Source organism: Solenopsis invicta, chromosome 2 (genome assembly GCF_016802725.1).
Source record: "Solenopsis invicta isolate M01_SB chromosome 2, UNIL_Sinv_3.0, whole genome shotgun sequence".
In the NCBI taxonomy this organism is placed as follows: Eukaryota; Metazoa; Arthropoda; class Insecta; order Hymenoptera; family Formicidae; genus Solenopsis; species Solenopsis invicta.
In genome coordinates, this window is record NC_052665.1 from 20,399,249 (window position 1) to 20,422,559 (window position 23,311).

Consider the following 23,311-nt stretch of genomic DNA (forward strand, 5'->3'; position numbering starts at 1 on the left):
GATAGCAAAATGTGCTGAAGCATAGAAGCAGCAAACCTTGTCGGATTTGTTTGCTGCTTCTATGCCGGATTTAGTGCAGCATATGTTGCATACAGATATTTACATGTGTAAAAATTGTGATTTCAATAATGAAACGTACTCGTATAAATATTAATATTGTTTTGTTAATGATATTATTCTAAAATGTTATCAAAATTAAAGTTTTAACGTGAAAAATTGCTTCATGATTATCATGATTGATGCCAGCATAACTATTCGTATTAGTGTTGGATAATCAAGTTGGCATATTTACAACATGGATGTCATATCATGTGCAGAAAAATGATAAGCATATGTGTTTCAAGAAATTTGCTATTAATAGGTACGAAGCAACGCTAAAGTATGTACATTAATATTTATATTTCTTTATTTTGATAAATATCCTAAATTAAAAAGTTAGTGAAAATCTGTGAAGTGCGTTTTCGCGGTCGCATTTTTACTTTCTGCGATGCCGATTGGCTGACTGGTGTGGACGAGTCCATGGTGTAATGGGCGAGTCGACTGAGATCGGTGAGGTTAAGTGCGTGATGTGTGCAACCGGCGACAGCAACCGCTCGAGACAATTCTTTTTGGAAAGAGATATCGAGTTAAAATTCAAAAAATTACAAAAATTGAAAGAATATCGAATGCAGAGATTATCAAAGAGCGAGAAGTTTTATAAATTTATCAGACAGGCAGATGAAGTAATCGAATGAATCGGGGACCAAACAATAGTAAGCTTATAATTATTTAATTATACCTAAGCAGAACAGGGAGTCATCACGTCAAAATGATGTCAAAATGATGTCAAAGTGACTGCATAATGATCATTACAAGTCACTTTTTAATCAATTATGATTCATTTTGATGTCATTTTGACACAATCGTAAATCACTTTGATGTCATTTTGACTTGTTGTTCTGCTTGGGTATATTACTTAATTTTTTTATATATTAATATCTATATTTATAGATATTAATATAATTAATATAATATATTATTTTGAACTTGGCATTGATAATTAGTAAATATTATAATTAAAGATTGCTTCATCCAAGGATTACAGTTGTTATGTAGAACACGTGGAATTGCTGATATTAAACAATTTCCTAGCTGGTTTAATGACCAGTGACATGTATCAGCTGTTCTTGACGAGGGGCAAAGATTGATTGAACAGAAAAATCCAGAGAAAAACAAGATACTCCAGAAAATTGACAAAACGAAGCAACACTGGGAGGACTTGAAAGAATTGGCGCACGCTCGACAAAACGCATTGGCAGGTACCAAGCAGATGTACATGTTTGATAGGACAGCTGATGAGACCATTACCTGGATACAGGAAAAGGAAGTGACTCTCAGCTCGGACGACTGAGGTGCAAAGAATAACTAAGAAGCGAAAACGTTAAGAGAGTAAGCAGTTATTAGACAATTCTCATCGTGCGCAACATGACGAATTTAACGGCTCATGAATGAGTCTGAATATGTGAGTAAAAGTTAATATACTCGAAGCTGAGATATTTTATATAATAATTTGCATATTATATACAATGCTTTTTTTAAATTTATTTTTAAAATTTCAGGTATTAGTGTACAAGGATTAACAAATGTGTTGATTTTAATACATTTGAAAGCGATGGAGCTAAGGAACTCAACGTCCAAATTTTTGATACTATTATGCTCTAGAAGCAAGTTTTGAAATAGTTACTGAGAAAGGTCCTTATGAGTCATATGAAGGCTGTCCAATCAGTGTACGTTTTCAAGGTAAATATTTTTTCATTCTCTATTGTTAAAAATTATTTACATCTGAAACATGTAAAATGGAGTACAGACTCTAGGGTGTCTTTTCCTGATCAGACGATAGCTGTTCTGACTGGGGTTAATTTTGGCTATTTAATTTAATGGTATCGTCAATTCTGAAGTAAGCGTTGTGAAGATTTTCCTCTTCGCAAACCAAAAAAAAAATAAGTCTTGAGACGTCGGATAGCTTCACTTCATTTTTCACTCAGTTCATTTTCACTACTATTAAACATTATTCCCCCATCTTTCATTACTGAATTTACTTCTTCAACGAAATTTTTAAAGAAATCAGCACTTATAGGTTTACGTTTTCTTTCATAAATTCTAACAATTTCTGGTGTACTACCACAAATATTGGCAATTCTACATTGAATAGGCCAAATTTGGATTTGATCTGACTTGTCTAAGGTAGCACCATCAGGACTAAAATCTACTTTTAAATTTTGAGGTATCAAAGCTTGTGAAACGTTTCGAGGACTGTTGATTATCCCAGCTACAAAACCTGTTTGAAGATACTCTCCAGGAGGAACGTTTCTTAATTCGACGGATACGCGAGGAGTTTTTCTGTAAATGTAGAAGTATAGTCTACATTATCCTTATCTTCCTCAACGCTGTTTTTATTGCTATCACTAACGTAGGTTGTATCAAAATCTGAAAAACTTTGTTTACTCTTACTTAAAACATTCTGAACTTTTAAATCAACTACATGATTGAGAAACTGAATTGGAATCAAACGACTATTTTTCAGTTGTTGAATTATCAATTGAAGCAAGATGCTCGACAGAATCCTTACGTTCGAATATTTTATTATGATGATTGTGTAACAAATTGTTTAATGCTTCAATGCAACTACGTTTCAGTTCAGCTGCAATTTGCTGACGTTGGCGAAAAGAAATTTAACTACCATTTGATTCCCACCTCCGAGCTACGACTTCTCCGAGTTGGAAGCGTTGCCACGGAGCGTGCGCATGTAACCACCGAACAGTTGACATCGCAATCTCGTGAGTTTCCTAACCCTAAATAGTTGTTAACTTCAACGATTTATATTTTACTTTGCTAGTGCTAATTATTTCTATCAGAGTTTTTTGTTTTGTGTACAAACGCGTCCAAGGAGCTTAATTTCATCGAAATTGAAATACGAGAATCGTATTCTGTATACCTATTTTGTTTCGATTCTCAAGTTATACGAGAAATGTTTTTTGCAGTTCACAAACTGATAAATTATCATATGATGAGTCATGTAGGAACTAATAAATCATTTCTTTTGTATAATACTTTTTAAAACTATTTTTTGTCTGTCAAAATCAAAAAATCAATCTCTCAATTTTGTTATACTTTTAGATTACTTTACTACCTTCCTCAATCCACGCAGTCCACTCCTGCATGTAGATGTCCTCCAATTTTTTTCATGTTTTCCCGTGCTGTACAATTTACACATTATTTTAATTACATTAATTATTTTAATTGTATTTTATACAATTAATTATTTTAATTTACATTTGCAATAATTATATAAATATTAGCAACATAATGAAACAATATAAACAACTTGTGCACAGTAATTTTTGTAGTCATCGGGCTTTTCGCCACATTTCTTTTCGTCAACGTCAGCGAATTGCAGCTGAATTGAGACGTACTCGCATAGTTGAGGCATCATATAATTTGTTACACAATCATCGTAACAATATATTTGAACGTAGGGATTCTTTCAAACATCTTTCTTCAATAGATAATTCAACGACTGAAGAACAGTCAGTTGATTTAGTTTTTCAATATAAGTAGAAGTTCAAAATGTTTTAAGTTCTTCAGATTCTGATACTTTCTACGATAGTGAATACAGCATTGAGGATAATGTAGACTCTACTTCTACATTCGCAGAAAAACTTGCGACTTGTTTTATTGAGTGTGGAATTAATCACGTACAAGGGAATATGATTCTTAAGACATTACGTTCCCATAACTGTCTGTCATATCTCCCAAAGGATGTACGAACTTTGTTAAAAACTCCTCGTGTATCCGTCGAGTTAAGAAACGTTTCTCCTGGAGAGTATCTGCATACGGGTTTCGTAATTGGGCTAAACAACAGTCTTGAAAACGTTTCACAAACTTTGATACCCGAACATTTGGAAATTGACTTTAGCACCGATGGTGCTATTTTGGACAGGTCAGGTCAAATTCAAATTTGGCCTATACAATGTAGAATTGCCAACATTTCTGGTAGTAGACCAGAAATTGTTGGAATCTACCGAGGAAAGCATAAACCTCTAAGTGCTGTTGACTTCTTTAAAGATTTTGTCGATGAAGTTAATACTGTAATTAAAGATGGTGGAATAGTGTTTAACGGTAAGAGACTACCTATTGTCCTAAGATCTTTTATAGCCGATGCTCCAGCGCGAGCATTTATTTTGAACCACAAAGTCATACGTCTTTTCACCCGTGTTCAAAATTCTAAGTGTCCGGCGAATTTTATGAACGACGACCTGTTTTTCTTGGAATTGATCATGTTGCTCGTACAGATGTAGAATATGCAGAACAACGGAACGAAAATTATTTTAAACAAGGAGATACTCCGTTGTCACACATCCCAATTAGTATGATTAGTCAAATTCCTTTTGAAAGCATGCATCTCATATATCTTGGTATAGGGAAAAAGTTATTCTCAGCATGGGTTAGTGGCCAGTATTCAGTTTCGAGTAGACTTCCAAGTTTTAAAATAGCTGAGATTTCAGAAAGACTTATTCATCTTATTAAATATTATCCGAGGGATTTTAATCGACCTCCGAGACGAATTGAAGAATATTCCAATTATAAAGTTACCGAAATTCGACATTTTTTTCTTTATACCGGGCCAGTGGTTTTGAATGGTATTTTGCCGGATGATTTATATAAACATTTCTTGCTTTTACACACAGCATTGCGCTATTTATCTTATACTTTGCCGACTGAGGAGTATTTAATTTTTGCAGAACTTGCTTTACGTTTGTACGTTAAAAAATGTTCAACATTTTATGGAATATCTTTTATGTCGTTTAATGTTCATGGACTGTTACATGTCATAGAAGATGTTAAGACTCTGGGGCCTCTTGAGTCATACTCTGCCTTCGCATATGAAAATAATATGCGTACTTTCAAGAGATATTGCAGAAAACCTCATCTTCCTTTGCAACCAATTGCACGCAGGAGGGTTGAAGAATCAAACCATGATAGACAGATTAACAGAAAGTCACTTCGAGATCACCAAACTAGCAAACTATTAACTGTTCGTAAAAAACACAAGACTGGTCCAATTCCAAAAGAACTATCAGGTGCACAGCAATATTCCGAGTTACAGACAGAGAGATTTACATTAGGACTTCAATTTCATAATTGTTGCTGCTTGTTGCAAGATAGATCCATTTGTATCATTGTCAATATTCTGATATTTCAAAAAACTCATTATTTGGTTGTTAAAAAATTTCGTTGTATAGATAATTTTTTCGATGTTGGAATTTCATCAACTTGTACGAGGTGTGTTCAAAAAGTATCGCGAATTTTGAATTTTCGCGGGTTACGTATATTCGAATTTCGATCTTTTTGTGGCGTTATGTTGGTACTCATGTCTCTCACTTATGCCGACAAGCTCGGCCATTTTGAATGTTCACTTAATTGTTGACAGCTGCTTTGCTTGCACGTGTTTTGGATCGTCTTCGATTTTTACCTATTCAAAAAAATGGATCAAAGAACCTGTATCAAATTTTGTGTGAAAAACGAAATTAAGTGCGCGGATGCATTCCGAATGTTGATTGTGGCATACGGAGAAGCTACCTTGGACCGAAGCAACGTTTATCGGTGGTACAAAATGTTCTCAGAAGGCCGAGAAGATGTGAACGACGAAGAGCGTGCCGGACGCCCGAGCACTTCAACAACAGACGAAAAAATTAATGAAGTGGAGAAAATGGTATTGGCCAATCGTCGAATCACCGTTAGAGAAGTTGCTGAGGACCTAAACATATCGATTGGCTCGTGCCATTCGATTTTTATCAATGATTTGGGCATGAGACGGGTCGCCGCGAAATTCGTACCAAAATTGCTCAATTGCGACCAAAAACAGCATCGCATGAACATTGCTAATGAGATGTTGGACTCTGTCCGCGACGACCCAAATTTGCTCCAGAGGGTCATAACTGGTGACAAATCGTGGGTTTATGGTTATGACGTGGAAACCAAAGCTCAATCATCTCAATGGAAGCTGCCGCACGAACCAAGACCGAAAAAAGCGCGCCAAGTTCGGTCGAATGTGAAAGTTTTGCTGACAGTTTTCTTCGATTGCAGGGGCGTGGTGCATCATGAGTTCTTGCCACAGGGTAGAACGGTCAATAAAGAATATTACCTGCAAGTTATGCGCAATTTGCGCGAAGCAATCCGCCAGAAACGCCCGGATTTGTGGAAGAACAAAAATTGGCTTTTGCACCACGATAACGCCCCTGCTCACACATCGTTGCTTGTGCGCGACTTTTTGGCCAAAAACAACACACTAATGATGCCGCAGCCACCGTATTCCCCAGATCTGGCCCCCTGTGACTTTTTCTTGTTCCCTAAACTGAAGAGGCCCATGAAAGGACGACGTTACGCTACGCTTGACGAGATAAAGACGGCATCGAAGGAGGAGCTGAACAAGATAAAAAAAAATGATTTTTTGATGTGCTTCGAAGATTGGAAAAACCGTTGGCACAAGTGTATAATATCTCATGGGGATTACTTTGAAGGGGACAAAATAGATATTCATGAATAAATAAATAATTTTTGAAAAAACACAAAATTCGCGATACTTTTTGTTTTAAGTGTTCAAATTTGAGTATTGAAACTTTTGTTGTGTCTGCAAGTACAATTGAAGCAAAATGTTATCAAATGCCATATTGGCAAAATAACAGTGCTAATGAAGATTTCAGTAGTTCCGATAAAACATCAAGTGCACAAAGTACTGATAAATTCATTGTTATGGCATTAATATAAATATTTTAATACTTTGTGTATATAGGCTTTTCTTATTTTCTAATTTGTTACTTCCGCACCAAAAATAATAATTTGAATATTTTATTACATATACATAATTAATATTTTAATAAATCGTTAAGAAATTATTTAATAAAATGCAAAAATATTCTATTAATAAATATATTATACATTACACTTTATACTTGCACAAAAAAACCATTTATGATATATTACATAAAAAAAGTAGCTCATATGTATACTTCAATCTAGATTGTATTACATCCTATAAATTAGCGGAACAAAGTCAAGCAGAATCAATTCAAACTAATTTTTTTATTTGTTGCTCATTTCTTGCTAAACATTTGCCAAAGAAAAAAATTTGTTGTATTAATTTTTTTATAAAATAATGTTCCGCTAAAGGAAGTTTAAGTTAGCGGAACAATACCTTTATATTGAAAAAATTACACGCAAAAATAACGTCAAAATTTTTTGCTCATTTGTTGCTTACAAAATATGCTACTCTTGATATCGCTGCCTATAGCGCGCGATGTTTGCGTTTTCTTGATAAATTAATTATTTTTAGTGTTTTATTGTTCTCTAGAAGGAATAACGTATTGTTGGCCGAAGGCACTCATAGTTCGGAGTGGATACGTTCAGGGAGAGGTTTTTAAGGGGTAGGCGATGGAGGTAGTATCGTTGGTGATGTACCCTCATCGAATCCCTCACACTTCGGAGCACGGGCTCCGGGGTGTCTTCCCCCTCCTCGTTGGGTAAGTGTTGCTATAGTAGCGGACCGGTGGGGGTGATCTTGACAGGATTAAACCCGATTGCGTTGGCCTTGCTGATTAGTCCGGTGGCACTCCCTCGTCGTAGAGCAGGGCATGTGAAGATTTTCCTCTTCATCGTAAAACAAAAAAAAAGTGTTTTATTGTTAACAACAAATTCAGATCTAGACATTTTCGATAGTACGATGGCTGAGGACTATTTTGGAGACATAGTTATCCGACTAACAAATTTATTTCTTGTAGTTTACCATTGTAACTGTCTGTACAATTGGTGATTGTTTATTGCTATTGTTGCTTATTTTGCAAGTAATAATATTGAGAGTAGCATATTTTGTGAGCAACAAATTTTGACGTTATTTCTTCGATATAAAGGTATTGTTCCACTAACTTAAACTTCCTTTAGCAAAACATTATTTAAAAAATAAAATTAATAGAGCAACAAATTGTTCTTTGGCAACTTTTTAGCAACAAATGAGCAACAAATAAAAAAATTAGTTTGAATTGATTCTGCTCACTTTGTTCCGCTAACTTATAGGACGTGATTGTATTGCACACTGAAGAATATTCTTCGACGAATGTTGAACTTTTAATAAATGTACAACTATATCAATGTAAGTTAACATTGTATATTACACGTAAAAAATACGTTAAGTATATGTATAAGAAATAAGTAAATTAATTTATTGTATCAAATAGTATAAAATATTTTATATTATACTTAATTTATTAACTATAATAGTAATTTTCACAATTGTTCTGATTCATCAACGTATAATTTAACCATCTGCAATATAAATAGGTAATAAACATTCGCAAATTGTTATAAGGTAATTGTACTCTATACGGCCTAGTACCCAAAATGGCTTACTTGTTGTTTCTAAGTAGTTATATGATGAATTGAACAAATAATGCTGGTATGTCGTACAGATTGTTAATGTGACTTGTTTGCAACAGTTAACTACTCAGTTTGTGTATTTTGTTGTTCATAGTCAAATGTAGAATTTTCTTAATTATATGTTTCTCATGATCTAATATTTTGCAGGAAAATTACTGCTTTCTATAACTATCAAATAATAGTTATTAATCTCCACAGTTCATATTAATGTAGTTGTATATTTATATTAATAACACTGTATTGAATGTATATTTTCGTCATAGCATTTTGTTCATAGTCGAAAAAAGAAAACTTTTTGTAAGGTAGAACCAATGTAGCCTAGTCAATAATTTTAACACTTGATAAAAAAGAAAAAATATAATTACGCCACATTAAATAACGTATGTACTCAATATGACCTAAATGACACCTTTTTTTAAATCTTTACTGTATGCGCGTAAATATTTGAAATTGTCTAATTTTTTAAATTAATATTTAGAAATGTTTCCTATTTTAAACTTATCCATGTTTTTAATTTTGGATTCAGCCAAAAATTATTAAAAGTCACAAAGTTGAAGTAAGCCATATAAGATACAGTTACCTTATTAATCTATTAATAAATAAGTAAAATTTTACACACACACACACACACACACACACACACACACACACAAACATACACATACACACACACACACACAAATTAATAAGTAAATATGATCACTGTTAAGTACTATTATACTTGTTTTAATTCAGTTTAATATTATATTGACGCTTATTATTCTTTGGTCAAGAAAAGTTAATAAAATTGGACGTTTTTCCATGAATAATATCAATTTCATATTATATTTATTTTAGATTGGACATAATGAAACGAGCAATTAGAAATGCAAAGCAGCCAACGCGTTTTGCAGATATGGTCCCATTTGCAACCTCCTCATCTGAAAACGAGCCACCTAGACGAAAACGTTTATTAAACGATTCAGTATCTATTAAGGATGATATTCAACAACTCAAATCAGCAATGGCTAGTCATTTTCAGAAAGGACCGAAACGAGATGAACACGTTCGAACATATTCTAAGAAAGAATCAAAACAAGATAAACACGTTCGAACATCTTCAGAAAATGAACCAAAACAAGATGAACACGTCGGAAAACTCACGTTGCCAAAACACTCCTTGTCACAACCTTTGCTAAAAAATATTTCCTCTCATTCTAAACCTTTAAGCACGTCATTTTTACAAAGAAATCCTCTGACTCCACGTTCTCCATCTGATCGTACTGTTCATGTAGATTTTCGTAGCAACCGCTCTCTGACTGCACATTTATCATCAAACCGTACTACCATAGATTCATCAGATTGCACAACCTATATAGATTCTCATAGGAACCGTTCTATAACTCCACAATCATTATCGAACTGTACTGTCCATGTTGAATCTGATAACTCTCCGACTCTATATTCATCATCAAATCACACTATTCATGAATCTCACGAGAACCGTTCTCTAACTCCACATTTATCTGACCGTACTGTTGATGTCGATTCCGATTATAACTGCTCTCTGACTCCACATTCACCATCAAATCGTACTGCTCATGTATCTCAAATTGATCGTTCCCCAACTTCTTCATTTGGTCAACTTCAGCATACTGAAACACGTCAAAGTACTTCCTACTCTGGCAAGCGTTCACAAACAAAACAAAGGGATTCGGATTCTTATAATTTCACATCTGTTTGTTGTGATACATCGTCTCTTCAAGATCAAGAATTATTTCCAAAAGGTAAATTTCCTATATTCTTTATTTATTTAACTAATATCGAAATCATTTGTGTCAATTTAAATAATCACTGGACAATTAAAATTTCAGATTTACAAACTCGACGTATCTACAATACTAATGATGTCTCTCCGTTCCAAATTCAATCAAAGAAATCAAACGATGTTGCAAATCCAAGACAATGTGCAGTAAGAAAAATATATTTATTTATTAAATATTGCATTGGAGAAGCTCAAGTTGATAAAGCTGTTAGGCCAAGCAATTGGATTTGCGGATAAAAATCAATCATGTTTAATCGCTCGGCAAGACGTAGCCTCTTTGTAAACTTGAACTTGCTTATGTATACTGTACTGTTTAAAAATACTTTTTTTAACTTAATGTAAATATGTCATTCCAGAAAAATTGTGCGGGAATTACATGATTTACCCAAAAAGATAACTGATTAACTCGGGTAAGTTTATTAGAGACAATTATACGCACATGCACGCATGCACGTTAACTGTTTAACAGATTCTAGTCTCAAAATTATAAATTTATTACTTAGGACATGATTTATAAAATTGTGACAACACTACATAATGAGTCGAAGAGAAACAGAGATTAGAATATATGAAACATGTATATTTTTAAGATCAACAATTCGGGACGAAGTCCGAAGGGCAATTAAGGCTGCTCTTATTCAAAATGCCAAGGTTCTTTGCAAACCAACATGTCTTTCTTTCAAATCTCCAGAAGACTTAAAGAATTTCGACAGACTATCAAACAAAGTATATGCCGATGTTGTGAGTAAAAATATGCATATCCAATGTAATAATTGGAATATTATTTTTTTATTTTTTGTTTGTGTGCAATATACTGTTAAATATAGAATAATACTACAAAAATTTTTTAATTCAATAAATATCAATGATTATAACAAAATGATTATAACATAAGTATTGCAATGAAATCTTTCTTTCTGATTATTGTAGGTTCGATATCTTAGTCATGTTGGTGGCTGGACAGCACAGAGTTGTGCCAACTCTATATTAAAGGAGTCTGCAAATGATGAAGTCTTTATTGACTTTACTTTCACGGGATATAAAGGAAAAAACATATTCAAAAGGTTACGTTTTGCAAAAGCTTGTGAAGGTGCGTATATTTCTTCAAAAGCTAATATGTTAACATGGTTGCAATCAATAGAAGAAACAATTTTTCAACTAACGTCACATTTTTTAGTATGATTGGTTTATACATTCAGATCAGGCAGGAACTCATCAAATCAAAAAAATATTACAACTGTTACAAAGCTGCTTTTTCTGCTGACTGCAACCATTTGCCTTTTATTTCAACAATGAAATAAGTCTCTTTTAAATTTGTTACATTTTTCCAATATGAAGAGGAAAAGATGAAAAATGTAAGAAAACTGTAAAAAGTTTAGCTGATAATAACATGGAAAAATTGCATTAATTTATATTATTTTTTTTGTCCATACAGAAGCAATGGCGGCAAACCCCAATTTTCAATTAACGCAAACTGTATTCAAGGATGCTATCACAGAAGCATTGAGGTCGTCAAAACAATGATTCCGAAATCGACAAGAGCTGCAAGTTGAAAATGCTGAGAATAGTAGCGATGATGAAACTGGTGACTCTTCAAACACCGAAAATTAATTATGTACACAATTATATTTTATTATTCTTTGCTTTGCTATTCTTATTTTTAAATCAATTCGTACAAATCTTTATTGAACTTTACATATATATTTTTTATTTTATATATTTATCTTATTAAAACAAAATTCAATACCATATAAAAATAGATTCAAACATAGATGTTTTTTATTCTTTCTTGAAATTAATTATAAATTTTATATGCAACATATTTACTTATCATTAATTTTAATTATACTAATATTTTCATAGGATAAATGGTACAGTCATAAAGAACAGTTATCTATTCAGCGGATGCATGTTTCTCTACAAGATGATAACTTGATTTCCAAAACAAAGAAAACTGATATAATTGTAAAAGCTAGTTGTAGCACTGCTGCTGAAAATAAATTTAAAGATTAGCGTAACAAAAGGACTTTCAATTTTAATGAAAGCTGTAATTACGAATATTGCAAGAAAAACAGTAGATATGGAGAGGAAAACGACATCTTATATAGGGATAAGTCTCTTGGATTAAAAAACTTATCTGACATGTTGCCTAAAAAGAAGTCGACAAGCACAGTAGTACATCAAGATGCCAAGTGACTTCAAGCTTTTGGGATGCAAAAATATAGATGAGGAATTTAAGATTCATACGCCTATTAAAAAGTCGCCGATTCTGCTCACTGTCGAGTCATGACAAGATGTCACAGGAAGAAAACAAACTTGCACGAGCGACATCAAAAGAGATTGATTGTTCCAGATGTGTGACACCAGTTGGACGTTTCAAAGAATTGAGGAAAAACGAAGATCTTTCATCAGAACGCGATAACGTTAAAATATTCGAGACTAATACAAGCGTTTCGAAAGCAGCGGATACTCCAAATCGAAAAGATGAAAATGGTACATCAACTCCGATAAATATGTCGACGACGGAGCCGCTTTGTAACGTAAACTCTATTAAAAAGTCACATAAGAAAGACAAGCATGACTGTAACAAGATTTCAAGGAGGAAACAATCATATATTGAAGAGAATAGGGATGCTAGCAAATCCCTTTTTTTTATAAGTGGTCACTTTTATTAAAATATGATTTAAATTTTGTTAAAATATGATTTATATATTTTTTTTTTTTTTATTTTTTTTTTAGATAAAATATGACACCAAATGTATTCTAGAATGTGTATTAGAATTTTGTGTCTCGATTGAATTATATGTTCTGTTAAATGAAGAAAGTTTTAATTGATATGTTGAATTGTCTGTATATTTTAATAAATATATTGTTTGTCAATATATATTTGTACGTTTCTTTCCTATCGTTATTACTATACATAAATCCTACAAAGCTTGTCAGCATTGTAACGGCGAATCATGTCAGCATTGTGACGGCGAGTCATGTCAGCATTATGACGGCAAATCATGTCGAAATATGTCAGCAGAGCGTGTTGCTCACATACGCCTCATATGGCGACTCAATTGTTGCAAATATGCCGACATGCCATGCCGCAGACAGGAGTGCACTATGCCGGCATAATATTGACATTTTGCTATCTGGAAATGTTTGCAAAAAGGTAAATACTTAAGAGGAAGAATTACATTTCCAAAACTTGACGTTACATTAAGAACGAACGAAATTTTTTATATTACAATTGCAACAAGAACACCATAAAGGTATTACTCCTTTAGAAAAAATTGGCATTGGTTTAGTTAGCAACATACCCCTTGACTATATGCACCTTGTGTGCCTTGGTGTAATGAAGACACTTCTCATGTTTTGGATTGGAAAAAAGGGAATAAATTTTATTAGACTACATGATAACAATATAAAAAAAATATCAAAAACAATGAAAATTTTTAGAAACTATATTTCTCAAGATTTTTGTCGTCTACCAAGACCTATAGAAGATATAGACAAGTGGAAAGCGACAGAATTTAGACAGTTTTTATTATATACAGATCCCATTGCACTGAAAGGAAAGTTGCCTAAAGTACAGTATAAACATTTTCTATGTTTACATGTTGCTATAAGAATTTTGTGTTCATCGAAATGCGTTAGCCTTAAGAGGATGCTAAAGTAACAGAAGAACTTCCTCGACGTCGGTCCTACAGATCACTGTAGATTATTTTTCGAGCAAGACCAGGCTATTGCTCTTTGTCCATTGCATAGATCTGTCTTTGTTTTTTGATTATTTCGCCATCTGCGAAAAGTCCTATCAACTACTGTTGGGCTCCATATTGCTCTGTTTATGACAGTTCAGCTTTGCTGAGCGAAATATGCGCGTGGTAAAAGCACATTAGCGTATCTTTTTTGTTAGGCGTTCAATCGTAATTTTGCAAGGTCAGTGTTATTCGTGCATGTTTTCTGAAGGGTGCTCTACTATCATTTTGTACGCACGAGTTACACAACTTCTGTATTAAGGTAAAGTTAACCTCAGGTGACGGCTATACGAGTGAATTTTTAATGATTTATTAAATTTTTATTCGATTTTCTTATAAAATTGAGCACCCTTTCTTTTTACGCGTATTTCAATTCTAAAAAAAGTTTTTGTGATTCTGTAAAGCCAATCCAAAGATATTTAATGCACTGTAAATGTCGGTAATTCGTGGTACTTTAGCATCTTCTTAATGGATATGCAAAATCTTTAATTAAATATTTTATCATCAAGTATAAAGAAATATATGGTAAAGAGTATATTTCTTATAATGTGCATAACCTTTCACATCTTTGTGATGATGTATTATTGTTTGGAAAACTTGATAATTTCAGCGCTTTTCAATTTGAAAATTATATGAGTAAAATTAAGAAGAAACTCAAAAATTCACGGTATCCCTTACAACAAATATATAATAGAATTACTGAAGAAAGAAATTTAGTCTTTGCTCAAAAAAAGTTAAACTTATCATTAGTTGAAGATAATAATAAACCTTTAATATTTAATAAAAACGGAAAAAAAAAACACATATTTACTGAAAGTTACTTTTGAAAATCAGACAATATCTCTATGTCAAAGAAATAATTGTGTTCTGTTAAAAAATTCAAATTATATATTAATTTCAGATCTGTATAAAACTGAAAATGATAATATAAAAATAGTTGTAAAAATTTTTCTAAATGTATCTGATTTTGTAAATAAGCCTCAGTTTAGCTTATCCATCAAAATTGGTGATATACATGAAATGTCAGATGTATCAACCTTCGATTTTAAAGATATTGCAACAAAATGTGTAATGCTACCAATTGATGATAAATTTGCAATAATTCCAATATTGCATAACAGTGAATAGCTATATTCGTTATTATTATAAAGTACTTATTTGTAAATTATACATATATACTGTATATTATTTAGTCCTCTAGGTCTTTTAAAATAGCATACAATATTAAGGAAAAAAAACGTCTCGAATTTAACAATTTTTAAAGAAATGTATATTTTCTACATCAAGATGTTATATATTCAGTTGTAAAATTTATTGCTGATTGTGAAGAAGACGAAACGTATTCTGTCATTTCTACTTTTTAGTTGAAAGATGAGAAATATACATATTGGCCGAGAAAAGATATACGTAATTGTATAATAAAACGTAAAAAACCATGCGATGATTGGCATCTTTATCTAATTACTGTTCTTGCTAAATACAGTAAGTACTTATGAAATTAATAGTATGGAATGGTAACTTTTGACAATCAACTCGTTATCATTATGTGTCACTTATTTAAAAATACTATTATAATTTGTAAGTTATTTACTTGTTATGTAACGAGTCAAAGTAATGCATTATTAATGTACAAATAACGATCAGTGATCAAAAATGGCTATTCCAACCCCGGCGTTATTATTTTTGTTATAAAAAATTGTAACATTATTACCAAATTATTATTGTAAAAATTGAAAATAAAAGTAACTGTGACGGATTTGTTACTTTTAAAACGTAATTCCATTTCTGGTATAAAATAATTAAATAAAAATTATAAATTTGAGAAATTTAAATTGAGAAAATTGCTATACCGATCAACAGAGGATTTTAGTATTCGATAACAATCTCCTAGATAAATTTATATATATTTACAAGTTTTCTGAAATTGCGTGCCACATTTTTGCTGGATTTTAAAACGCAGCAAAATAGAATCGGAAATGTAACATTACAAAATTAAATTTTAGTCAATTTAATAATTTTAAGATACCAAGAGTCTGTACTATTCGATCGTATTTACCCTTATCTCGTAAACTATAGATTTGTTATAACAAATATTAGCTCAGCCAGGATATGAACCTGGATCTCTCTACATTCTGTGCGGGTGTCTTAACCGCAGTCGACGACCAAGGTTCTGAGATAATTTTTTTTAAAGTCTGTCAAACATGCAACGCGCAGATTGGGGGATCTTATAAATGTATACAACTTCTAGGAAATTATTATTGAGCACTTTAAGATTTGCTTTCAACCAGTATAGCAGTTTTCTCAATTTAAATTTATTGACACAATTGCTGGTCGTAATAGATTATTATAATTTATTATATAATTTGTTATGTAGGTTATAGTTAAAAAAATTTAATTGTGTCTTAAAAATTAATTATTATAGGTTCATACGAACATGCTTTGAAGAAGGAAAAAAGACTGATGGAAGAGAAAAATAACACTGATACAGACATAAATTTAGGCCGTGGATTTAGACAAAAAAGACCAACTCATATTGCAAAAGATAATGGTATGAAAACTATATTTTTAAATATTTTTTAGAATATTTTGTTTCTATATTATAATACAGATATATTTATAGAGAAAGATAATATCAGTGACTCAAGCAAGAATGAAGAAAGCGATAATGATTCTATTCCTGAATTAAATAAAACTTTAAGGGTACAAGGTACAAGATATTTTAAAATATTTAAACACTTTACAATTTTTAAATTTGAAAAGGTTATAAAAATTAATAAAAAAGATAAATTTTCTAAAAAGAAAATGTTTTAGACAATCAAAATATTGAAAAGGATACATATATTGAAAACATTGATAACATCCCTATTGTCATTGCACAAGATGATTCTAATGTATCTATAGATAATCACAGTAAGTTTTACACTTAATTATATTTTACATAATAACTTAATGTCTAAAATAATTTTATAGATAGAAATTATAAGAATAATGTTTTATGCACGATCAAAAATATCAAATTTATAATTATTGATAATATATTATTTTAATGCAGAATAATATTATAATGCTATAATTATTTTTTAATAATATCTGTATTTTTTAAAAAGCATATAAATAATAACACTAGTTTTGGAAAATAGACATTTTACTACGGGTGTAATGAGACAAGGTAATTTTTAAGTAAGAGTCTGATTTCTTTAATATCATTTTTCTTAAAATTGTGACGTGATAGCCAAATTTGGAAATGGATTTATGTTCAGCACACAAAAATCTATAAAAATCACCTAATCTCATTACATTCGCAAACTTTTGCAGGCTAGTGTACTTAAAGATCTCAAAATAATATTTCAAAAATAATATTTTAAAATAATATTTCAAATTTTCTTTTTTACAGATATTACTAATATCGATTCGCTACTAAAAAATGTTGTTGAAATAAAAATGTTGTGTAAACGGATAGACAAACGTCTAAATCTTTTGGAAAATAATCATATGATAAAATCATATGATGTAAACATTCATCACAATATCGATATGTTACCACAATTGCCAATGAATATTATTGAGGACATCAATAACTTTGAAGTTGTATTAGTATCAGAAGAAGCACAATCACAATTAGTACGTATTGTTTTCTGTCTTAATTAATTGAAAAATTCTAAGAAAGAATTCTAGGAGAAGACTTCGCTCCAATGACTTTGACCTTAAAATATATTATCAAATTTTAATCCCTTAAATAATATAATAATTTTGAAAAGATTAAACTGAAGCTTATTAGGTATTTAAAAGTAATTGATAATCATATTCAGAGTTATTGGGATAGAGTTTCTTCCTTTAAAATTTTAGCAATTTAATGTTCAGGATATAATTTACTAAAAACTTTGTTGTAGATCAATATGTTACTTCTGATTGGTGGTACTTCAATAAAAGATGCCATGAAAAGAACATTGCAGAAATTATTTACAAATAATCTTGCTTCCAAATGTTCTTGGACCGGAGCTAAAAATAATTTCAAATTAAAAGATTTAAAAATTATTGCTTGTATGCAAAGTAAGTTGCAATATATTCTTTTTTACTTTATTTTATCTATATTTTATTCCTGTATCTAATCTTTACAACATTTAATTTTCTAAATAAATATTTAGAAAATATTAAAGTCAAAAATTTCAAAGTTTATCTAATTTTAATTATTTTAGCTTCTTTGAAAAAAATTTTTCCCACACTTACGGAATCGGAATTTGAAGAAACTCTTAAAACTTGGTTCAGACAGGCAAATTTGCGGCTAATCCGAGAAAATGCAAGAAATGCAATAAACAACATATAAAATAAAATATTTTACTTGATGAGCTAAAAACCTTTACTTATAAGATTTATTTCTTTCATTTCAAAAGTTAAAACTTTATTAATACTTGTAAAAGATTAAATTCTTAATTATATGTCCGTATTAGAGCAAAACTTTTTATTTAAAAAATTATATTGTAATATAAAATATTTATAATGTTTTATATACGTATACATATAATGTCATGTTTTGTTAATTACTAATTTTTGTTTTGTATTCATAATAAATAAATAAACAGTATGTATGTATAATAAATATGTATTAATTATTTTAAAAAATCGTAAGGTAATGTTTATAATGCAAGTATATAAAAATTGTCACATACACATTACATAGTTACATTTTAGTATTATTTTTCAGAATCATTTATGATATGATGTCAAGTAACATTTCCATTATGTCTCATAACTAAGTATCTGAATACGGACATTAATTGTCTATGCAACATTTCAGAAATGTTTCTGTTCATATCTTTGCAATATTACATGTTACTAAGTAACGTTTCAGAAAAGTGTATGATACGTTTGTTTGCATAGTGGGCAGATATTATCTACACTAAACCTAGATCACTAATCTGTGCCATTAGCACATGACAGTATTTCTAATCTTTTTTAAAATTTTTATCTTATTTAAATACTGTATTTTTTATTCTTTTATTTCACTATGCTTATTTTATTTAATTTACTGCTTTAAAATATTTTTTATAGTAATTTTTTAACTTACAATTATTAGCAAACATATTTAAATTTATACCCCTAATATTTATATTCAATATAGCTGGCCTGCCCTTCTTTTCTTTTTTCCTCATAAAATGATACAGAATTTTTTTATTTTTTTATTCCTCTGATTATCTCATCATTATAATTATATTAATACTTAAATCTCTCACAATACTTTATATTTATACTAACATAATAATTTCTTCTATTTTCTTTTACCAATTTAAATCTAAACTTTATAACTTTAAATTTTTTATTAATTATTCTAACTGTTTAATTATCTATAGAACTTTATTTATCTTATCAATTTTATTTTTATTTTAAAATTTTAAGTTAATTTAAACTATAAACCTTCAAAGTTTAATATATATAATTTATTTTATATAAATTTTATTTATTAATAAAATTAATCTTACAACTTTAAATTTGCAATTTAATATTTTTTTTAAACTATAATGTATAATATTAGAAAATCTTATTTTCTTAAATAAATTTACAATTTATTACTTAAATCAGACATAACTTTTTTACCCTATCTTATGAATTGAGGCAAGAAGGATTTCCGGTTTCAACCATGTTACCTACAACAAAATGGCCGCTTATAGGTATGAATACAGGAGCAGGAACCTTAGAAAATATATCAAGCACACCGCTTGTGCTTGGTCTGTCCATATAGTCCTCAGCTTTAAAATGCGCATTGAAAATAAGATGATTTTTGGTTGGTTGAAAACCTTTTCTTCTAATTGCCTCAATCCATATTTGCAATCCCTAATAGCACAGGGACGTCCACGGGACGTCCTAAGGATGTCCTGTCGGGACGAGCGGGATATCCTGGAGACTATCTGTTATAGTCCCAAAACATCCTGTGGATGTCCTGTGGACTGCCAAATGAGCGCCTCATTCTTGCCTATGGACAATCTGTGGACGTCCCGTCGGGAGTCCTGAGGACGTCCATTCGCAATCCTCGAGATATACATACGCATTTCAGGACCATTTTGGGATATTTAAGGGAATATCCGCATAAATATATTATATTATATTATTACACTACATAATGAGCAAAACAATATTTTAATAATATTTTAAAAAACATTTTTCGCGAAAAAAAAATCGGGAAATTTTTCTCGAAAATTTCCAAACGGTCACCTCCCTGCCGGAAATTACTGATTGCAACTGATTGATACGGATATGAAATTTATCCGTATCTATGAGAATAAACCTGCATATGTTAGGATATATCCGCATCGAGAAAAATGTCGGTACAAAATCCTGTAAGCTTTTATTCGCATCTATCAGTAAAGAGATCTATCTGCAAATGCGAATAGATATTCTATCAGATTTTATCATAATCAGTCGGAATTATGTGCACGCATACGCATTACCAAACACAAAATAAATATGCATTTATACGATAAATCTAGGTTTATTTTTTTCAGCAATTTACAACAGAAACTTTGTCCGGATTTATTCGTATAAATTGGGTGTACTGGTATTTATTGATACTTGTGAATAAAGAATATGTGGGTATGTCTCTGTAAATGCGGTACATTGTCAAATACATGAAATAATCCACAAAGTACAACAGATCTTCTATCGGTACTTATATGCGTTTATGTTTTATCCGCATTTATATGCATTTACTTACAGAAAATTTATGAGCGTAAATCTGCCAATTACATAGGCGATCTGTTATACGGATCTGTACGTACCTTCGAATACAAAGTTGACCCGCATTTTTACGCACTCATGATATTGCGAACCGTATCAGCATTCGCAAATAAGTGATTTTTCTTTCTTTACCTGCACAAAGATAAAGGATTCCGGCTATTTGAAATCATCCGCAAAATATAACAGATCTTCTATTCGTATTTATATGCGTTTATGTTTTATCCGCATTTATATGCATTTACTTACAGGAAATTTATAAGCGTAAATCTGCCAATTACATAGGCGATTTGTTACACGGATCTGTACGTACCTTCGGATACAAAGTTGACCCGCATTTTTACGCACTCATGATATTGCGAACCGTATCAACATTCGCGAATACGTGATTTTTCTTTCTTTACCTGCACAAAGATAGAGGATGTCCGTTATTTGAAACTATTCGCAAAATACAACAGATCTTCTATCCGTACTTACATGCGTTTATAAGCAAAATGTTGAATAAAAATCGTATCATGCTCAACAAGTGCGCAAATTAAAGGTAAAGATTCACGCTTTCAAACGCTATAAATTGCATTTGCGTGCGATTTTTAATTCGCGTCAAATAAACTCGCAAAATTCGTAACAAATTTAAGCTTTAAAATGCTTTTTTTGACATTTTTTCACGATTATTTTTTACTAAGTTACACTCTCTTGAATTACGCCTATTTTTCGGAGTCAGAAGAAGTGATTCTTTAATTTTGCTTTCTTTTTTTCACTTTTAAATTTTATTCTATTTTATTGTCAGGCAATATTAATTGCAATTTTTCTGACAGTAAATTTTGGAACGCAGCCTTAATTACAGCACTGGCTCTTGGAAACGAGATAAACCGTGAATCGTGAAACAGATGTCAATCAGCACTACATTCACCGCGCACACAGAGCAACGATTCAGATATATCTGAAAAGTCTGCGGATTAATTTTATAAGTGATAATTGTAAAAATGTACGCGTCCGTCGTGTTCACGTCATCATCATGCAAAACATATAAACAGCACGATGTCGTGCATACGGATAAAATAGTTAAATTTAGTAAGAAAAAGCCAAAATGGCAAAAATATTTTATAAAGTGTGGCTGCATTCCGATGTGTTCGGCAATTGTATCACCGATACAGGAGGTAAGTATTTTATTAATAATAATTACAAATTTGTGAGCGCTGTGAAATGTTTTATTATGGACACAGCCTTGCACTAAATTTCAAATAAATTCAATAAGAGTTGGCATATATTTGATCAAATGCGGTTTTCAAAAAAAGAACACATTTTATTATAACAGATTTTATTATTCTAGCTTAATCTATATTCACTGTTTTACATATAAGATTCTATTTTTTTTACGCATTATTTTACAAATTTTTGAAAACACATTGGCACCGGGATTCGAACCTAAGATTTAAAAGAATAACTAAAATAAAAAATAACCTAAGATTTATAAAAATAACCTAAGATTTATATTAATAATTAAAACCTGTTCCTGTGTTCATGGCCAGATTAGTAAAGATATTAAAAAAATAACAATTAAAAATAGTACCGGAGCATGAAAAAACATTATTGCCATGAAGACTACGCTGTAAAAGTCAATATTATAATTATAATTGTTATAAAAAAATTATTAAAAATTAATTGTAGAGGAAAACTGATTGCGCCAATCGATTCAACGGGAAAATATTATGAACATCAGATTACTCGTCACAACATTTGTGAAAAATATAATACTCGAAATTTTTTTTGACATGTATTTATATATTTTATACTTTACAGAATCGAAGGAAGAACTAAAAATTCGAATGTCAGAAACAAGAATTAAAATTCCACCAAAAAAGATGTTACAGTCGGCTACATCGGCGGAATCAACCGACGATGAACCTCGAAAAAAACAGTTCAAGGTTAGTAAAATAGTAATATTATTTTAAATCTGAACAAAAATTTTTTTTCAATAATTTGAAAAACAACCCCGCTTCGCGCATGGACGGGGTCGGTCGGAGGACGAGAGTGAAGGATCGCAGAGAGAGTGTTAGACGAGCATTGTTGGTGGAAAAGAACTGAATAGAATTTATTAGAGAAAAAGCATAACAAGAATTGAATCGACGTATTTTACAACGATGACGGAAACTTGCATACGGCGAACGAGACGAGTCATTTAATCGATGTATCTTAGAGAGATGACGGAGACTTGCACACGACGGACGGGACAAATTACGGTGTGCGTTTAATTCCGGCGGGACAACAAATACGGACCGCGGAGCGGTTTCGACCACACGATGACAATTACGACTGAATACGGATGGCGGTGCTGTATAATTCGCGGGCTTTTTCTTTATTAAAATTATAGATAAGAAAATAGACGAGGAAATAAACGCCAAACGACGTAGCTCATGTAACATGAAGATTGATACCTTATCTAATAAAAAAATTACAAATGAGAAAATCGATAACGAAATAAATATTGAAAGGAGTAAGTGCGATGTAGAGATTGATGCTTCATGCAATATAAAAAACAGTGCTGTTGAAGAAGTTGTAAAAACTG

The 23,311-nt window shown here is 31.2% G+C and overlaps 2 protein-coding genes across 3 annotated transcripts; both read left to right on the forward strand.

The window, feature by feature from the left end:
• Nucleotides 1–369: 369 nt before the first annotated feature.
• Nucleotides 370–12,213, forward strand: LOC113005748. 2 transcript variants are annotated; one of them, XM_039446031.1, is made up of 10 exons: nt 370–752; nt 1,062–1,501; nt 1,599–1,779; nt 9,307–10,235; nt 10,323–10,420; nt 10,630–10,683; nt 10,777–11,014; nt 11,204–11,363; nt 11,709–11,888; nt 12,137–12,213. In XM_039446031.1, the coding sequence occupies exons 4-6, from the start codon at nt 9,317–9,319 to the stop codon at nt 10,651–10,653; spliced, it is 1,041 nt and encodes a 346-aa protein (XP_039301965.1). In that variant the 5' UTR covers nt 370–752; nt 1,062–1,501; nt 1,599–1,779; nt 9,307–9,316; the 3' UTR covers nt 10,654–10,683; nt 10,777–11,014; nt 11,204–11,363; nt 11,709–11,888; nt 12,137–12,213. The 2 variants fall into 2 exon arrangements, with proteins under 2 accessions (XP_039301965.1, XP_039301966.1); XM_039446032.1 differs by lacking the exons at nt 370–752; nt 1,062–1,501; nt 1,599–1,779 and adding an exon at nt 7,153–8,185.
• A 354-nt stretch (nt 12,214–12,567) lies between these two features.
• On the forward strand, nt 12,568–18,463 carry LOC105202799. Its single transcript, XM_039445834.1, has 8 exons — nt 12,568–12,813; nt 15,384–15,501; nt 16,442–16,567; nt 16,640–16,726; nt 16,831–16,929; nt 17,414–17,640; nt 17,910–18,069; nt 18,216–18,463. The coding sequence occupies exons 1-8, from the start codon at nt 12,568–12,570 to the stop codon at nt 18,341–18,343; spliced, it is 1,191 nt and encodes a 396-aa protein (XP_039301768.1). The 3' UTR covers nt 18,344–18,463.
• Nucleotides 18,464–23,311: the final 4,848 nt, after the last annotated feature.